The sequence below is a fragment of the Sus scrofa genome, chromosome 4 (assembly GCF_054392235.1).
Source record: "Sus scrofa isolate SSC_HxYL_T2T_F1_AM1 chromosome 4, Sscrofa_HxYL_maternal_Yorkshire_Landrace_v2.0, whole genome shotgun sequence".
Classification (NCBI taxonomy): Eukaryota; Metazoa; Chordata; class Mammalia; order Artiodactyla; family Suidae; genus Sus; species Sus scrofa.
Genome location: NC_139386.1, coordinates 8,591,415 through 8,609,491, shown reverse-complemented (window position 1 = coordinate 8,609,491; position 18,077 = coordinate 8,591,415). Strand labels below are relative to the sequence as shown.

Here is an 18,077-nt window from a genome sequence, read left to right as displayed (position 1 = left end):
ACCTTCTTGCCCATCACGCTGATGTCACTGCCTCTTTGTCTGCCTCGCTCATTAGACGGTGAGCCCTGAGCTGTGTGGGGCTCAGAAATAACAGGGAGGCTAAGAGTTGAAAAAAAGAGAAGGAGGGAGGGAGAGAGTGAGACACAGTCAATAATGTCCTTGATGCACTAGATTTACCCTCAATTTTAGTTTATGTCCTGCTTCCTTTTTTTTTGGGGGGGGGCTATGCCTGCAGCACCTAGAAGTTCCCAGGCCAAGGATCGAACCCACGACACAGCAGTGACACCACTGGATCCTTAACCTACTAAGCCACCAGGAAACCCGGTCTTGCTTCCCTTTTGATAAAGGATCTTTAAAGCTAACTTTTATTGTGTGGCCCTCTTGGCCCCCCACGTTGGGGGCGGGCGGGCCGTGAAATAGCTTTCTTACAGGCTGACAGATGATGGCACCACCCTTACAATAAATCACAGCAGGGAGCTGGGCCTGTCATGGCTGAAGCCCTCTGCTTCCAACAGGGCAATGATGGCATGACTGACCCCAGATGGTGGCTGCTTCCTTGTCCAACGTCCTTCTCTCTGGGTGGCCCGTTTCCATATCTCGTCAACCTTGCAACCAAGACAGTTTTCTTGGATCGACACCAGGATGTTGGCAATGACGGTCTTTGACTTGAGGGATCACGGGTAGCTTTTTTCACTTTAGCTTATTTGAATTTTCTCGTTTTGATGGAAATGAAATGAGGATGAATCCCTTTCGAAAGGAAGAAACTTTACTTGGTTATTTTTAAAGTGAATTCTTTTTCATGCCAGGATGTAAGCGCACTTTCTTCTTTGGTCTCCTCTATGTCAGAAAAGTGATACCCACCCCCCCTCCCCTGCCCCCCCGCCAGGCCTTAGAACCACAAAACATGAACTGATCAGTTTTACAGATGGAGTTCAGAGAGAGCCGAGTGATGCTCCAATATCACAAAGCTATAGATGACAGCGCGGTCAAGTCCAACCTGTGCCTGTCTGAATTCCAAACCCACGTTGTCTTTGCACCATGCTGCTTTGTGTTAAATATTGAACGAAGTATCTGTTCAGCTAGATTGACACCCTCTCAGCAAAGCCTCCGCCCACTGCTCTGCTCTGCCCTCCCTTCTACCATCTCGCTTAGTAACTGAAACACTCACATGGTCCCAGAAGGAGAGAAATTACTACCCCTACCCCTGATGGGACTACTTCTGTTGGGAATAATGGCAGGTCCCACCTTGGAAGAGCTGAGTATGTATCTAACTCCGTGTTACACTTTAAGCACTTGGCCTGCGTGGACGCATTTAATTTGTATCAAAATGCTATGAATTGGGTAATATTTTATCTCATTTTATACATAAGGAAATGGAGGCTCAGAAAGATGAAACACCCTGTCCAAAGCGACATAGCTACCGTATGATCCAGCAACCCCATTCTTGGGCATCTTTCCAGAGGAAACCATAATTCAAAAAGATACATGCACTTCAATGTTCACTGCAGCACTGTTTACAATGGGCAAGACATGGAAGCAACCCAAATGTCCATCAGCAGAAGCATGGATAAAGAAGATGTGGTGCATATGTATAATGGAATATTAGTCATAAAAAAGGATGAAATTATGCAATTTGCAGCAACCTGGATGGACCTAGAGATTATCACACTAAGAGAAGTAAGTCAGACAGTAAAAGACAAACACCATATCACCTATATGCAGAATCTTAAAAAAATGATACAAATGAAATTATTTGCAAAACAGAAAGAGATTCATAGATATTGAAAACAAATTCATGGTTACCAAAGGGGACAGGGAGGGGAGAGGGATGGACTAGGGGTTTGGGATTAGCATATGCACACCGAGGTCTACGGAATAACTGGCCAACGGAGACCTGCTGGGTAGCACAGAGAGCTCTCCCCAGTGTTCTGTGATTATCTACGCAGGAGAAGAATCTGAAAAAGAAGGGGTGTGTATATACGTACAAGTGAATCACTTTGTTGTACAGCAGACATGATCACAACCTTGTAAATCAACTATTATTCGATAAAGCATTAAAAATGAAAAATAGGGGTTCCCGTCGTGGAGCAGCGGAAATGCATCTGACCAGGAACCATGAGGTTGCAGGTTCCATCCCCGGCCTCGCTCCGTGGGTTAAGGATCTGCCATTGCCACGAGCTGTGGTGTAGGTCGCAGACAAGGCTTGGATCCCGCGTTGCTGTGGCTCTACAGCTCTAATTAGACCCCTAGCCTGGGAACCTCCATGTGCCGCAGGTGAGGCCCTAGAAAAGACAAAAAGACAAAAAAAAAAAAGAAAGAAAAAGAAGAACAATAACAACAACAAAGTGACATAGCTAGTAAGGAGGCAGGTCAGAACTCAGCCCTGGGGTCAGAATGACTCCCCGAGCAGGAGTGTCACACTATAACTAGTATGCTCATGTGCAAAGGATGTGGTGCAGCAGGGGAAGAGACAAGGAAACGGGGATGGTGGAAAGCTCTGGAATGTCATCTTTGATTTTTCCTTTCACTAAAAAAAAAAAAAAAAAAAAAAAAAGGAGAAAAATAGAGCTGCTGACCCTGAGCTTCCACCACCTCCCCCACAGCAGATCACTTGCAGCCTGAGCCTAAGATTCCCGGACACAAAAGAATGCTGTTTCCACTTGGGTTAGGGTGGAGGGTGGGTCATGCTCTCTCCCCACAATGCAAATAAGAAATGACATATTTGCATTGAAAATAAAGATCCTGAGGCACCAGCTTTGTCCATCACCCTGCATTTTATTTGTTTGTTTTTCTTTCCTTTATGGCTACAAGAGGATAAGAAAATCTTGGTAACGTAGTGCCAACTTTCGGCATCCACCTGCTAAATTGCCCAGTACCCCCAAGGTACCCTGGCTCTCTAGCAGGTGTTGCTTGCAGCTGTAACAGATTTCACCCAGCATGGGACAGATGGAGGGGATCCAGCCATCACAGTGGGAGAGAGGTGGTTTTTTTTTTTTTTTTAAATACACAATAGACCTTCATCAAGGCTTGGTAGGGAAATGTGGCATTGATGCAAAGTATGCCAACTTAGCAGGTGTCTCTCTGCTCCTTGTATGAGCAATGGTGGGATTCCTTTTGGTGGGGAGGGGCAGGTGGCTGGCATCCACTGCAGCACAGGCAGATCATCTCGCGTTGTTTGGAAGTAACTCCGGTAGATTTTTCTTGCAGGAAATGGTGCAGGAACCTTAAAGACCTGGAGCGCCTGAGTCACACATTCTGAGAATCATCTTCCTCTTGAATAGGAGGGTGCGGCAGCGTCTACTAGAGCTCACCAAAGATTCATATGCTTCCCTACATTTCCCAGCCACCACCCCCCCTCCCCGCCCCTGGCCCCACGGGTGGGGTCACATGACTTCCCCTCACTCTTGGCACATATGGGAAGGCATGTGTCACTCTCCAGCCTGGGGCAGCTAAGCAGGCAAGCCTGGAGGCCTTATATGGCCAATGGCATGGTTACAAGAGGAAGGAGGGCTGCCTGGCTCCCATCCGGCATTACCTGGGTTTGCCTGTTGTGACAGCTGACACAGAAGTATGGGCTATGGTGAGGACTTTAGATAAGGTAAAGACATCCAGTGCCTAGCAAATGCTCCATCAGGAGCTACAGAGGCCGCTCAAGCAGGGTCCTGAAGCCAACCAGGCAGCCTTAAGTGACTCCTCTCTCACATGCTGTCTCCTTCATGGCAAATCTTGGAGACACTCAATTTGACAATCTTGAGATATAAGATAGAAGGAAAAATTAAAAAAAAAAAAAAAGATGAAGAATCATCATGGCTCAGCGGTTAGTGAGGATGAAGGTTCAATCCCTGGCCTTGCTCAGTGGGTTAGGGGTCCTGCGTTGCTGTGGACTGTGGTGTAGGTTGCAGATGCAGTTCGGATCCCACATGGATGTGGCATGGGCTGGCAGCTTCAACTCTGATTGGACCCCTAGCCTGCGAACCTCCACATGCCACAGGTGTGGCCCTAAAAAGACAAATGATGAAAATAAAACGAGGCGTTCCTGTTGTGGCGAATTGGAAGTGAATCTGACTAGGAACCATGAGGTTGTGGGTTCCATCCCTGGCCTCGCTCAGTGGGTTAAGGATCCGGTGTTTCCGTGAGCTGTGGTGTATGTAGGTTGCAGACATGGCTCAGATCTGGAATTGCTGTGGCTGTGGTGTAGGCCAGGGGCTATAGCTCTGATTAGACCTCCTAGCCTGGGAACTTCCATACGCTGCGGGTGCAGCCCTAAAAAGACAAAAAAAAAAAAAAAACAAAAAGATAAAAGGCAAAGATCACAGCTGTCCCTGAAAGATGACTCCTTTCATTTACACTTTTGCGGCCCGAAAACTTTTTCCTGGGTTAGTATTTCCAAAGAGAGTGACTCAGGCAATATTTGCTTTTCCAGACACCATGCCCTCTCTCATACCAACTCTTCTCAACAGCAGTTGATGGTGAGAAGAGCAAGGGCTGTGGGGTCACACGGATGTGGCCTTGGAACCTAGACCTGCTACTTACCCTTTGTGTCCTTGGAAAAGTTAGTGGAACTTCTCCAAGGTTATCTCTCAAATAGTGATTAAAATATGTGCTGTTTTCATCAAGGTTCTTCAGAGACACAGAACCAATAGGATATATGAAGACTATGAGATATATATTATATGTATGTGACATGATATCTATAGATATACTTATAAGTATCCCTATCTATGAATCTATGTATCTATGTCTCTATCTATCTTGAGAGATTTTAAGGAATTGTCTTTTGCAATTGTGGGTACTGGCAAGTCAAAATTTATAGGACGAGCCAGAAAACTTGGAGATTCAGGTAAAAATTAATATTTCAGTCTTGAGTTTGCAGGCTGGAAACTCAGGCAGAATTTGTCTGTTGCAGACAAATACCTTTCTCTTCCGGTATTCTTTTTTTTTTTTTTTTCTTTAGGGCTGCACCCGCGGCATATGGAAGTTCCCAGGCTAGGGTTCCATTCGGAGCTGTAGCCACTGGCCTATGCCACAGCAATAGCAACAGCAACGCCAGATCCGAGCCACATCTGTGACCTATACCACATCTCATGGCAACGCCAGATCCTTAACCCATTGAGCGAGGCCAAGGATTGAACCTGTGTCCTTTTGGATTCGAGTAAGATTCAGTAACCACTGACTCACGACGGGAATTCTGGAAACAGTATTCTTTTCTCTTAAGACCTTCAACTGCTTGGACGAGGCCCACCCACATTTCGGAGGGTGATCTGCTTTACTTGAAGTCACCTGATTTTGATATTAATCACATCCAAAAATTATCTTCCCAGCAACATGGAGACTAGTATTTGACCAAAGCCAGTCATTGATGACTCCATTCATTTATTAGTATAATACTTTTTCAACCAAAAATGCACTGAAGATAATTGATATGAAAGGTGATATTTTGACATTACTGTTTTAAGCAAAGACAATTTTCTCTACACAAGTTCCTAGCCAGAGAATATCACAGAGAAGACATTTCAATGGCAGGCCACATTTGCTTTGAGAACATATACCAAGCAAGAGAAACAGAGAGGAAGCATCTTCTATACTCCTCAGGGCAACTGTATCATTTTTATGCATTCCAAAGCGCTATGGTACTCTGCCTTTATTTTGTCCTTAAGGAATTTTTTTCTCTGTTATACCTTTATTTGAAGTGCAACTTGAGTGAAAGGTAATCATAAGTCCCACAGTGGCTGAAAGCTTGGTAAAGAACCAGGCTCAAAAGAAGAATGTACTTTCTAAAAAGTGGATCTTTCCTGCCCATTTTCCATCAACCACCATCTACTGTCATCACCTCCTATAAGCCACGCCTGGGGAAGAAAAGCAAACTTTTTCTACGTTATATTGTATGTAGAAACCGTATTTATTTACTTTCAAGTTGGTGTTGATTGTGTAAATTCCCTTTGTTTGTTCCATTACAGCAGTTCAGCAAGGGGTAAGTACAGGCAGGCGGGCCCAGGAATCTGTATTATTATAAACTCCATATGGAATTCGCTAATGAAAATTAATGTTTGAGAACCACTGCCTTAAGGTATAATCAGAGGACACTCATCTAGGTGGTTCACCTCTGTCACATTTCCCAGGCCTTTCTTCTTCAACGGCTAGCATTTTGCAAAGGAAAGTCAAATTATTATTATTTTCGTGTGAAGGAAAAAGTGAGGTTAAAAAAAACACATAACTAAATTATTTTTTTTTCTCAGTTACCCACTTGTTCACTCCCTTCCAGAAAAACAATTGATTCCCCGCAGACTACGTATCAATTTCTGGACATTCAGATTGAAGACATTCATCAGAGGCACTCCTGAATGGTTGTCAAAATTTGGCAAACCTGGTCCAGAGAAAGGAAAAAAGAAATGCATAATCCATCCACATACATGGGGAATGCAGTATCTACTTGAATTACTGCATGAGCATATGCACACACACACACACACACACAAACACATACTCACACATACACACACACACAAACACAACTAGCTTGAATGATCCAAACTAGGAAAGTGGAGCCCCCCAACTTTTTTCTTCCCCCTGGTTCTCATTGCTCCCCCTTTCCTCTGACAGGCTACAGAGGTGTTGGCCCCTACTCCCAGCTTGGTACTTAGTTAACTATCACTTTATATTGGTCTTTTTTTTCCTCTTCTTCTTCTTCCTCTAGCTGCACCTAAGTCACAGCTTGTGATAATGCTGGATCTTTAACCCACTGAGCAAAGCCATTCTCATGGACACTATATCAGGTCCTTATGCCATGGGTGCAGCCATTAAAAAAAAAAAAGATGTGCATTATGGTATGAAAAGGGATGTGACTTGAGAAGTATAAAGTGCTACAGAGCAGGCATCTTATCTAAGTATATGCTGAGCAGAACAGGTGTTGGGGGGGCACTGCTCCATAATATCTGTTGAATTAAATTCAGTGCTTGGCTTCCACTTCCTTAGATTCTCATCCTTGATTGTTGGAGGAGACTTATGAGTCATTCTTGACTCTTGATGTTAATAACCGTGTCTCTGGCTTATTGCTGTCTGGGTATGTATATACGCGAGGAAGACGGCTGCACAATCTTTACTGCGCAGGCGCAGAGCTCTTGGCTCTAAAGGAGGTACTTAAAGAAACGATTCAGCAAATGCATTCAATTCAATCAATGCATATTTAGAGTACCTACTATCTTCGAGGCATTGGATACAGAATTGAAGTCAACAGTCCTTGTTTTCACAGGTCTGGAATGCAAGAGTGTGTGTGTGTTGTGTGTATGCTGCTGGGTGGGCAGGAAACAGGAAAACATGGAGAGGGAACGAGAGGAAAACAAGTCTAAGTATGTACACAAGTAATCAAGGAAGAAATCTTATCCCATAAATGAGGCTGTAGATGAGAGTGCTAAGGATGAAAACATCCTGGTCAGAACAGCGGCAGGTGCCCTTAAAGCAACGGGGGACACAACCCCTGCAGGTCAGAGCCTGGCTTATGCAGCGTGCCTTCCCAGACCATCCTCCTCACCCCTCCTAGTCTGGGGAAACCTCGCTCCTGCTGTTCCCATAGCCTCTGTGCTCACTCTACCCCTGCAAGGACCATGTTCAAGTGCAACTTCTCCTTGCACTTTCTATGACCCTCTAACTAGACTCTGAAATCTCTCGGCCTTGGCATTGTCACCCTGGCACTTAATGACAGCATCTGACCCTTGGCAGGGATTCCATAAACATCTGCAGAGGGGACCTGGACAAACACAGAACACATCACAAATTCTCAATCAAAATCTAGGAGGTTAGGGGAGTTCCCGCTGTGGCTCAGTGGTAATGGATCCAACTAGTATGCATGAGAACTCGGATTCAATCACTGCCCTTGCTGAGTGGGTTAAAGATTCTGTGTTGTGTGAGCTGTGGTATAGGTCGCAGACCTGCCTTGGATCTGGCATTGCTGTGGCTTTGGCATAGGCTGGCAGTGGCAGCTCTGATTTGACCCCTAGCCTAGGAACTTCCATATGCTGCGGGTGTGGCCCTAAAAAGACAAAAAAAAAAAGATTTAGAAGGGTAGGAGTTCCCACGGCACTGCAATAGGATGTACAGGCATCTCTGGAGCACTGGGACACAAGTTCGATTCTCCCACCCAGCACAATGGGTTAAGGATCCGGAATTGCCACAGCTGCATCGTAGGTTGCAGCTGTGGCTTGGATCTGATCCCTGGTCTGGAACTCCATATGCCTTGGGGTGGCCACAGGAGAAAAAAAAGGATTTAGTAAGTTAAGCAATGCCACTTTAGAAATCAAGAGATAAAGGTTTTACAAACCATCTTTCCAAGGCTTTCCTAGGTAATGTGCAAACGATGACCTGGAGAGGTTGTTAAAAATAAAGACTTCCTTGGAAACTTGGATTCTGAAGTTCTGGAATCGGGATCCATACATCTCCTTTTCCAATAAGCTCCCCAGTTGATTCTAGAGCAGATCCCCTCATGCCAGACTTTGAGGAAACGCTGCCCTCATCACAGAGCTTCCCACCAAATGATTACTTGCTTTGTGATGAATCATACATGTTCCTCTTAAAACCCAAAGAAAATAGATGTATACAGTTCACGCCATCTGACACTCGTGAAAGCTGGGTTAGGAAAGTGGCTCTCGGGTAGAAACTCTTTGGTTCAGACACTATGGGTTAGTCCAGTCCTGACCAGTGTAACACTTCAGCCCCAAAAGCTGAGCACACAAGAAAACTTGCAGTTAACCTCCTGTGAGGTTGGCCTGTGCACAGCCCTGTAGCTGCAGGGAGAAAAGTGAGCATCTTAGCAGCGTTTGAAACAAATGTCATTCATTTACAAGGGCTAAAGACTAAAGATTTCTCAGGTGACCTCAGGACCCAAGTTCCTAACTCTCGGGTTAAATAAAACTTCGCTGCACCAACGCCCTCCCCTAGAAACTGGAATGCCGGGAAATGAAGGGAAACATCACTCATCGTGTCAGTAAATCAATACTGGCCGGGGTCCAAAACAAAATAAATCTTCACTAAAGCCCCGTTGTGATTTCCGAATTAACACAAAAATTTCATAAGTAGGGCCACAGAGTGTCGAGCGCGAAGGGCAGCAAGCTAATGTGAATTACAGACCCCAGCCTCCGAGCTGGGGAGGGTGGCCTCTGGCAGCCACACCGAAGTGTGGGTAATTAACACAATCCATCTCGCAGAGGGATGGCGCTTGGCAGGCTGTTTGAGATTCTGTGGGCATCGCACCCAGACCCCCGCCACCCTTTGAAATACGCTGAGCGATGGCAGTTAGCATGGGAGAGACTGTTAAGTGGATGAGAGATGGTGGAGAAATCATAGTTTATAACTGAGATCATTTCACAGGCAGTTTGCCAGCTCTTTGGAAAACTCTTAAGATAAAGGCCTCTTAAGCGGAGGTATTTACAAAGTACAGTGCTATGAATCCATAAAAGCCCCTGAAAAAGATGTAAAACATTTAAAATTCATATGATCTCCTAGGTCTCGCTGCCTTAAAATTAATTCTACCTATTTTGGTGTAAGAATTTAGGAGACAGACGGATACTACTATTAGCTCTTCATGGTAGCAGAAAATATTCTTCAGGACAAACCATCAGGACCTGTACTGTATGTAGCCATTGTCATCTGTGACTCAGCAGAAAGTATCCTCGGCTACCAGACTGCGGTCATCTTTGTACCAACGATGATAACACAGGCGACACTTACCAAGTCCAGGCGGTGGCTTTGAAATAGTGGGCGAGGCTGAGAAATGAAGACTTGACCACATCTTGGAGGAGAAAGAGAAAACGTTTTTAAGTGCCCCAAACAGGAATGAAATACAGGAATCGGAGCAGTAATTTGGGGAACAGTCACTTACAAGCGGTAGTTATCACCAAGGAGCACGTGAAGACGCTGGCTATTATTCCTCCCAGAAACCATCTGAAACAACAGGATCGCTCAGGTTTAGCAAAGTCATTGTGCAATTCCAACAATCGAGATGCTCTTTTAGAGCTCTTTGGAGCTTTTAGACTTACTATGTCTATAGTATGGGATTTTAGGATTTACTATAGAACCTCAGTAATAGAGATAGTGTTGTGTTGGCAGAAGGTTAGAAATAGAGATCAATGGAAGGGAACAGAAAGTCCAGAGATAGACCCATGCAAACACAAGTTACATGGTTTTTTTTTTTGTGTGTGTGTGTGTCTTTTTTGTCTTTTTGTCTTTTTGCACATGCAGCATATGGAGGTTCCCAGCCTAGTGGCTGAATTGGAGCTGTAGCCGCAGGCCTACACCACAGCCACAGCAATGAGGGATCCGAGCCACATCTGCGACCTACACCACAGCTCATGGCAACACTGGATCCTTAACCCACTGAGTGAAGACAGGGATCAAACCCGCGTCCTCATGGATGCCAGTCAGGTTCATTAACCGCTAAGCCACGATGGGAACTCCAAGTTAGGTGATTTTTAACAGCAGAGTCTTTCAACAAATGGTGTTGAAACACTTATGTAGACACATGCAGAAGAAGGAACCTCCTCAGAGATATCACATCTTAACATATAACTCAAAATGAGTCACAGACGGAAATATAAACAATAGTATAAAACTTCTAGGAAGGGAAAAAAAAGGAGAGGATTTGGCTGCTTAGTGCTTCACAACCTTAACAAGAGTGTGTAAAACTTTGGGGCTGTTGTCAATCTGATGGATGATTTTTTTTCTTCTTTTTAAAAAATAGTATCTGTATTGTTTTTGTACTCAAAATACGTATCATCAAAGGAGATTACCAATAAATATAAACGCAAAAGAAAAATGTCATAAAAAATTTCACCACCCTGAAGCAGCCATTACTAAAAGCTAAAAAATATCCTTTCAGACATCTCCTTATAGACATTTAAAAAACTTTCTAAACTGAGTTCTCTCAAATGCACGCTAAAGCATACAGAGCATACATCTTAGGGTTTTGTTTGTTTTTTATGTAAACTCCTGTAATCACCCCAAATCCAGAAACAGAATATTTCCAGAACCCCTTAAGCTTGAGAAGATGGAGTCCCATCTAGGGGTCAAATCGAAGCTACAGCTGCTGGCCTACACCACAGCCACAGCAACACAGGATCCGAGCTGTGTCTGCGACCCACCCCACAGCTCATGGCAACACCGGATCCTTAACCCACTGAGCAGGGCCAGGGATGGAACCCATGTCCTCATGGATACTACTCAGGTTCATTTACTGCTGAGCCACAATGGGAACTCTATCCAATGAGGATTTAAACAAAGGTTGATACATAGTAAAATCCAATTTCCAACAAGATTCGCTGCCTTTGGATGTTTTGTGAGATAACAGGAAGAGGGAAGTGATAGATAAGGGGTCAATGGACGAATGAACAAATCTTAACCACAGGGCTACTAAAGTGCTTTGTGGAATAAGGCAAGGAAACCATCAATCAATTACAGCTTTGTTAATTATGAAACACCACTGCATGAACATAAAATCCGAATTACCTTGCGCAGGCAGAAATGATGAAGCATGCAATGAGCAGAATCGCTTGAAACGAGACTTCTGGTAACAAACTGGCTTCTAATAGGAAAAACGAAAATAAGCGAATTAGAAATCATTGCTGATTAAATCATCTTGGAACAACAAAATCACACTAAAACTTTTTTTTTTTTGATACACCAAAAAAAAATGGTTTTCAAATATATGCCAGCTCAAGCAATTTGTCATACGTAACAAGATAAAATGAACAAATGTTATTCAAGACCATTCATTAGGAAATTATAAAATGGTCATTTTTTAATCACTAAAAAATAAACACTGATGCTACATAGTTTGGGGATTGCCCTTTAATGCTGCAGAAAGGCTTTCTAGAATTTATGCTAATGTCAGAAATCTGTGTTGAGGGTGATAATAATTCTAATGTCTAAAATTTGTACAGTGCCTGGTAATTTATTATTATTATTATTTTTTTTTCTTTTGTTGTTGTTGTTGTTGTTGTTATTTCTTGGGCCGCTCCCGCGGCATATGGAGGTTCCCAGGCTAGGGGTCGAATCGGAGCTGCAGCCACCGGCCTACGCCAGAGCCACAGCAACGCGGGATCCGAGCCGCGTCTGCAACCTACACCACAGCTCACGGCAACGCCAGATCGTTAACCCACTGAGCAAGGGCAGGGACCGAACCCGCAACCTCATGGTTCCTAGTCGGATTCGTTAACCACTGCGCCACGACGGGAACTCCAAGTGCCTGGTAATTTATAAAGAACTTTCATACATCAGTTCGTTTAATCAAAACAACAAAACTGTGAGACAGGAACCATTATTACAGTTCTGCAAATGAGAAGACCAAATTTCAAATGACGAAATTTGTCCAAGGTCACCCAGCTATGAGGTGCCAGAGCTAAGATTTAGAAACCACATCGAGCCTAGCCAGAATATCATGTTTTCCCTGGGGCCGGGAAAGAGAACTTCAACTTGGCATACTGGGAATCCCTAAAGGGCAAAAAAAGAAAATAAATATTCTGAACTATTTGATCTTGCAAAACTCTTTGCTGTCATAACATAGTTCTATTGCAAAATAATTGCTCTCAAGCCACGGTGGAAATGGTGGCAAATCCTCCAGCAGTTACCAACACAACGGAGTTAAACCAATTGTGACGCTGAGTATTATTCTAATCACCTACAAGAAATCAGAACTGGTTTAAGGATTACCACATAAAGATCTAAAGGAAAATAGAACAGACCTTAGCTTAATTTTTGCCAAATGCTTCAAAAGCTTGGTTTTGCAACAGTTGTTTAAAACTTGGAATGACTTTGTGCTGTGAATATATTTATTTTTGCTATTTTTGCTATGAATGGAGATTGAGTCAGCCAGCAGAAACCTACTTAGACCATAATGGGGGCGGAACACTGGAGATTGGCAATGCAAAATATAGCAGTTGTAAATGATGTCACAGCAAATGTACAGTAGCTCATGTATCCTGTGATTTCAATAAGGTATTGTGGGTTCAATCGAACACTCAACCATCCTGCTAAAGTGCGTTTCTATTCTTAGCCTCCTCTGATTGCATCTGGAGTTTGGAACACATTTTCTCCCAGAAACAAGTCTAGCTTGACAAACTGCAAAGATCACTAGACTTGAATCCTGAAGAACGACTGGGTGTAAATTCAAGTTCTACAAAGATATGCACTGTATGATTATGGACACGGTGCTTATTGGTTCATTCCCTCAGTAGCTGTTCACTTAGCATTTAATTTTATTTTTTTTATTTTTTATTTTTTGCCACACCCGCCCGACATGTGGAAGTTCCCAGGTTAGGGGTTAAACTTGTGCCACAGCAGCAACCTGAGTGCTGCAGCGACAATATCAGATCCTTAACTTGTTACACCCCAAGGGAATGTCTAACATTTATGTTGGCTTAGCTCTCGTGGAACCTCCTTCAGGAAGCCTCCCTTGATGCCCTCAATGTCCCCTTGACCTTGGCTGCTCCCTCTTTTTACTCCCAATTTACCTACTGCATATCTCCACCAAGAATCTTTCCACACTGACTTAAAATTGCTGTTGTATTTCTCTATATTTCCCCACTATTTCAAATAGCCAGCATCTACTTGGTATTCTTTGCTGACATATTTTCCTCCTGTTATCCTAGTACATGGTCCCCACGGACAGACCGATTTCCCTCCCAGCCTTTGATCCACTCCTATCCATTTAGAACGTCACATACTTATTGACAAAGGGATTGGTTTTGTCATGTAAATGGGACCCTTCCAGAACCAAGGAAACTGGCCTCCTTGTCACACCTCGAGAAGCCTGTAATCTCTCTCTGTTGGACTTGAACAGGGGAAGCTATAGGCACAGAGCCAAAAGGAACTACCACAGAGTAACAGACTTTTAAAGCTTAAAGATGACACAGAAGAGAAGAGACTTGTAGAGACTGATAGAAACCGGAGATCTTTGCCTGGAATTTTTATGAATATGAACCAACATGTTCAATGACTGATTAATCCGTTTTGAGTTGGGTTTCCTTCCACTGGAACACAAAAAGCCCTGAGGGATAAAGATGAGGCTGTGCAGCCTATATCCTAAGCATGGGGACCATCACCTGCAACAGTCTGTCCACGCAACATCTATGTGTGAAGGAGATAAAACAGAATCAAGCACAGACCTTGTCCACTCAGGGCTTCACAGCCAACTGAAGCAAAGGAAGATGGCGCCAATAGAGAGGGACACGGTGGTGCTAGGGGCTGGGGTGTCTTGGGGAAGCCAACTGCTACCTCCACCATCCAGCAGGGGACAGAGAAGGCCCCACAGAGGTGGTCTGGCCTGAACCAGACCTTGAAGAAAGATCAGGGGGTCTTCCAGGTAGAGCTGGTGGGAAACTTTCCAGATAGAGCAAAAAATATGTACAAAAGCTTCCTTGACCTGTCCAAACTTGAGTATTATTTTTTTTCTGCCCCATGGCATAGAGAACTCCTGGGCCAGGGATCAAATCCAAGCTGCAGTCTCCACCTAAGCCAAAGTTGCAGCAACACTGGATCTTTAACCCACTGTGCTGGGCTGTGGACCCAACCCAAGTCCCAGCACTCCCAAGAGGCTGCCAGTGCCACTGGGTCATAGCAGGAGCTCCCAAGCATGAGTATTCTTATCTATAAAACGGAGCCATTGGAGTCATGGAGCCCCTGCTCTAAGCCAGGGGCATTTTCTACATGAGAAATTTGGAATCTACGGATGCCTAAGACATGGCACCCATCCTGGAGGAGCTCACGTCTGATAGGTGAGATATAAAACTAAATCTGCAGGGGCAGTATAGGAAATGGGCCTGAGAGAGGGGAGTCCAGAGAGGGGGAGGAACACGAAAAGGGGTCACTTAACACCTTTGCCTTAGAAAACAGAGTGGACTCCCTGGAGGAGGTGGCTATGGAGCCTTAGTTGGCGCTGATCCCCTGTAAACTGTCTAAAACAATAAACACCGCTTGCTCTGGCATCCCACCGTCTGGAGAGGGAACAACAACAACAAAAAGCTTTAAGACTTAATCTAGTAGCTGTACTGGGAACAACACAAAGCAGTCTTTGGGAGTAGAAGTGGTCAGAGACATAAATATTCAAGATTTGGAGAAGAAAAATAAAGAGAAGGTATCATTTTTCCATTTAACCCGATCTTATGTAATCATCACATCGCATTTTTGGAGTGCTCATATACAGGACACATGTTGCTAAGTGCTTCGCATGGATTACTTTAGTCATGGACAAGGGAGGAAGGGGGATTAGCTCCATTGACAGAAGAAAATGTGAAGTTTTGGCGAGTTGGGTAAACTGCTTCTGGTTCCAGGTAACAAGCGGGAGCTGGGCTTTGAAACTTGGCCCGCTGACAACAGAGCCTTGTTGCAACACTGGGTGCAAACACGATTAATCTGATGTTAGCCAGCTAGAGATGAAAGGGGATGCTTGCTGGATGCCTCTCAGATTTACTATTGATGGGAGATACTGATACCTTTCTATCCTTTGACTTTCCTTGCCTGCAGCATCGCATTAAAGGATGTTCTTCTATCTTCGTATAGAATATGTCAAATGCACAGCTAAATATGACGAAGATAATAACAGACGCTTGTGTATGCACCACTCAGCTTTAGTCAAGCTTGACATTTTGCCAAATGTCTTCAAGGTTTTTAAAAAATAAGTAAAACTGCAAACGCAGCCTTTCTGGTGCCTTCCAATCAGACACCCCCTCTGCGCATGCGTCACACCGGCGCGGACTGATACCCACCCCTATAGGGGCACCTCCGTCATCCCTAAGTCACTCTTAGGCCCGGAAAGGAAGAATTATTGGGGTATGGCAAAGATTAAAACAAAAACAAAAAACTCACTTGAACGATCCCAAACGTTTTCCTGGAAATGTTCGGAAGCCGTCAGCTGGGACGGAGGAGACGGATGGTGGAGGTTTTCCTTGGGAGTCTGAGCTGTGCGGTGGCTGGAAGAGGTTGTCACAGACTCTGCATTTGGCTTCTCTGACTCCCAGTCATCAGTCAGAGAACTATCAAAGTCACCTCCTGGAAAAGCAAAAGGGATCAGTGTGCATGCGTTTACGAGCCTGCGAGCGCGCGTGCGTGTGTGTTCGATGACTCTAATGATCATAGCGATAGTTTTAAGAAGGACGAGGAATTGGAACTGGACGAGGACTAGCAGAAAGATTTTTCCCAACCTATAGTTTCCGGGGCTATCTAGAGCATGAAATGACTAGGGGAAGATAAGGGCGGAAAGGAGAGACTGAGGCAGCCACAGGTGACAACCCCGGAGAAGATGCCAAGCCAGAGGCCATCAGGAAGGGGAGCCAGGGTTGAGGAGGAGGCAGAAGCCCTCACTGCCGTGGGGCAGGTGCACCCACTGATGCGTTCAAAGCAGAGTCACTGTATAACTGCCCGTGGTGCAGGGCTCCAGGGCCTGGGAGGAGGAAGTCAAGGTAGATGCTGCTGAGTCCTGCTCATGGTTGGAGGGGGGCAGGCCCACAAGCCCACAGTTAGGAAGCAACAAGGTCATCGCTCCGCGGAAGCCTAGCAGAAGGTATCCAGATGGAGCCTGGAAGGGAATGTCTGAGTGCTTAAGCGGAAACACGGAGGAGGCGTTCTTCCAGAGAGACAGCAGGACGAGGCCAGGCAGAGACAGACAGGAGGGGGAGGGGGAGGGGGACAGAGGAGGGGGAGGGGAAATGGGGGGAGGGGGGAGCAGGAGGAGGAGGAAAGACATCAGCCCGGGAGAGTGCCTGAAGAGTTCCCAGAAGTGCGTGTTCTCCTATGCGGCCAGGCAGGAGCCTGTGAGCCGGGGGTCCTGGAAGCTGGTTCTGGCGGGACCCCTCAGCGGGGGTCAAACCATGCAGCACCTCATGGTCCAACTCAGCACTCACTCAGGAGCTGAGGTTCATCCTGTGGGCATATTGGAGCACGGGTGTAACATGAGATGCTTTGTGTGTTGAAAGGCTCACTCTGCGCTGAGAGATGGGAGACATGTCCGGCCCTGTTCCAGGAGCTGGGAGTGACTGTGGAACTCCAAGAGACACTTGGGGTCATCCTGGAACAGCGCTTTTTTTTTTTTTTTTTTCCAGCCATGCCCTTGGCATGCAAAAGTCCCAAACCAGGGATCGAACCCATGCCACAGCAGTGACAGCGCCACATCCTTAACCACTAGGCTACCAGGGTATTCCAACAGTGCTTCTTAACTGGAGGTAATTTCTCTCCCCAGGGCATATTTAACAATGTCTGCAGATGTTTTTTGGTCATCGCAACCTGAGCAGGGGAGAAGGGAAGGGGTGCTGCTAGCTCCTAAGTGAATCGAGCCCAGGGATGTTAAACATCCTATGAGGCACAGGACAGTCCTGGATACTGAGCCAAGATGCTGGTGCTTTTAGACCCGGGAATTCCTGCCAACCCTGCAGATGCCCTCCCACTAACCCACCCACGCCTCGCAGCCTCTTGACAAAGCAGTCTGCAGAAGCGTCCCTGCTGGTTGCCATAGAAAAGGGAACCTGTACAAACATGCAGAATATCCAGGAAATGACCGTGGTGCAGCGCAGGTCCTGGACCTTGTTCATTGCAGCACTGTTCACAGTGGCCGAGATACAGAAACCACCCAAGTATTCAGCAACAGGTGAATGAATCAAGAAAACCTCGCCATTGGCAACACCGTGGATGAACCGGGTGGACATTATGCTAAGTGAAATAAGCCAGTCAAAGAAAGACAAATACTAGAGTTCCTGCTATGGCTCAATGGGATTGGCGACACCTCTGGAGCTCTGGAACAGAGGTTCGATCCCCAGCCCAGCACAGTAGGTTAAGGAACCCAAGTTGCTGAAGCTGTAGCATAGGTTGCAACTGTGGTTTGGATCTGATCCCTGGTCCGGGAATGGATCCCTGGCCCAGGAGCCCCATATGCTGCAGGGCAACCAAAAAAGAAAAACCCCAAACCTCGCATGATTCCACTTGGACATGAGGCACCTACGATAGTCAAAATCAGAGAAGCAGAGAATAAAATGGCAGTTGCCAGGGGCTTGATGGTTAGGGGGACATGGGGGGTTGTTCAAGGGGCACAAGATTTCGGTGAT

At 45.4% G+C, this 18,077-nt stretch overlaps 1 protein-coding gene across 4 annotated transcripts in view; it reads right to left on the bottom strand.

Annotated features, from left to right (window-relative positions):
* Window positions 1-5,356: 5,356 nt before the first annotated feature.
* The window catches only part of TMEM71 (transmembrane protein 71), a 39,889-nt gene continuing 27,168 nt past the window's right edge, over window positions 5,357-18,077 (bottom strand). For all 4 annotated transcript variants that reach the window (XM_085021633.1, XM_085021635.1, XM_021088895.2 and 1 more), the window contains 5 exons: window positions 15,850-16,032; window positions 11,494-11,569; window positions 9,872-9,933; window positions 9,721-9,781; window positions 5,357-6,364 (listed from right to left, as the gene is read on the bottom strand). In XM_085021633.1, the coding sequence (XP_084877759.1) occupies window positions 6,349-6,364; window positions 9,721-9,781; window positions 9,872-9,933; window positions 11,494-11,569; window positions 15,850-16,032 (398 nt within the window). In that variant the 3' untranslated portion in view covers window positions 5,357-6,348. The remainder of the gene's footprint in view (window positions 6,365-9,720; window positions 9,782-9,871; window positions 9,934-11,493; window positions 11,570-15,849; window positions 16,033-18,077) is intronic.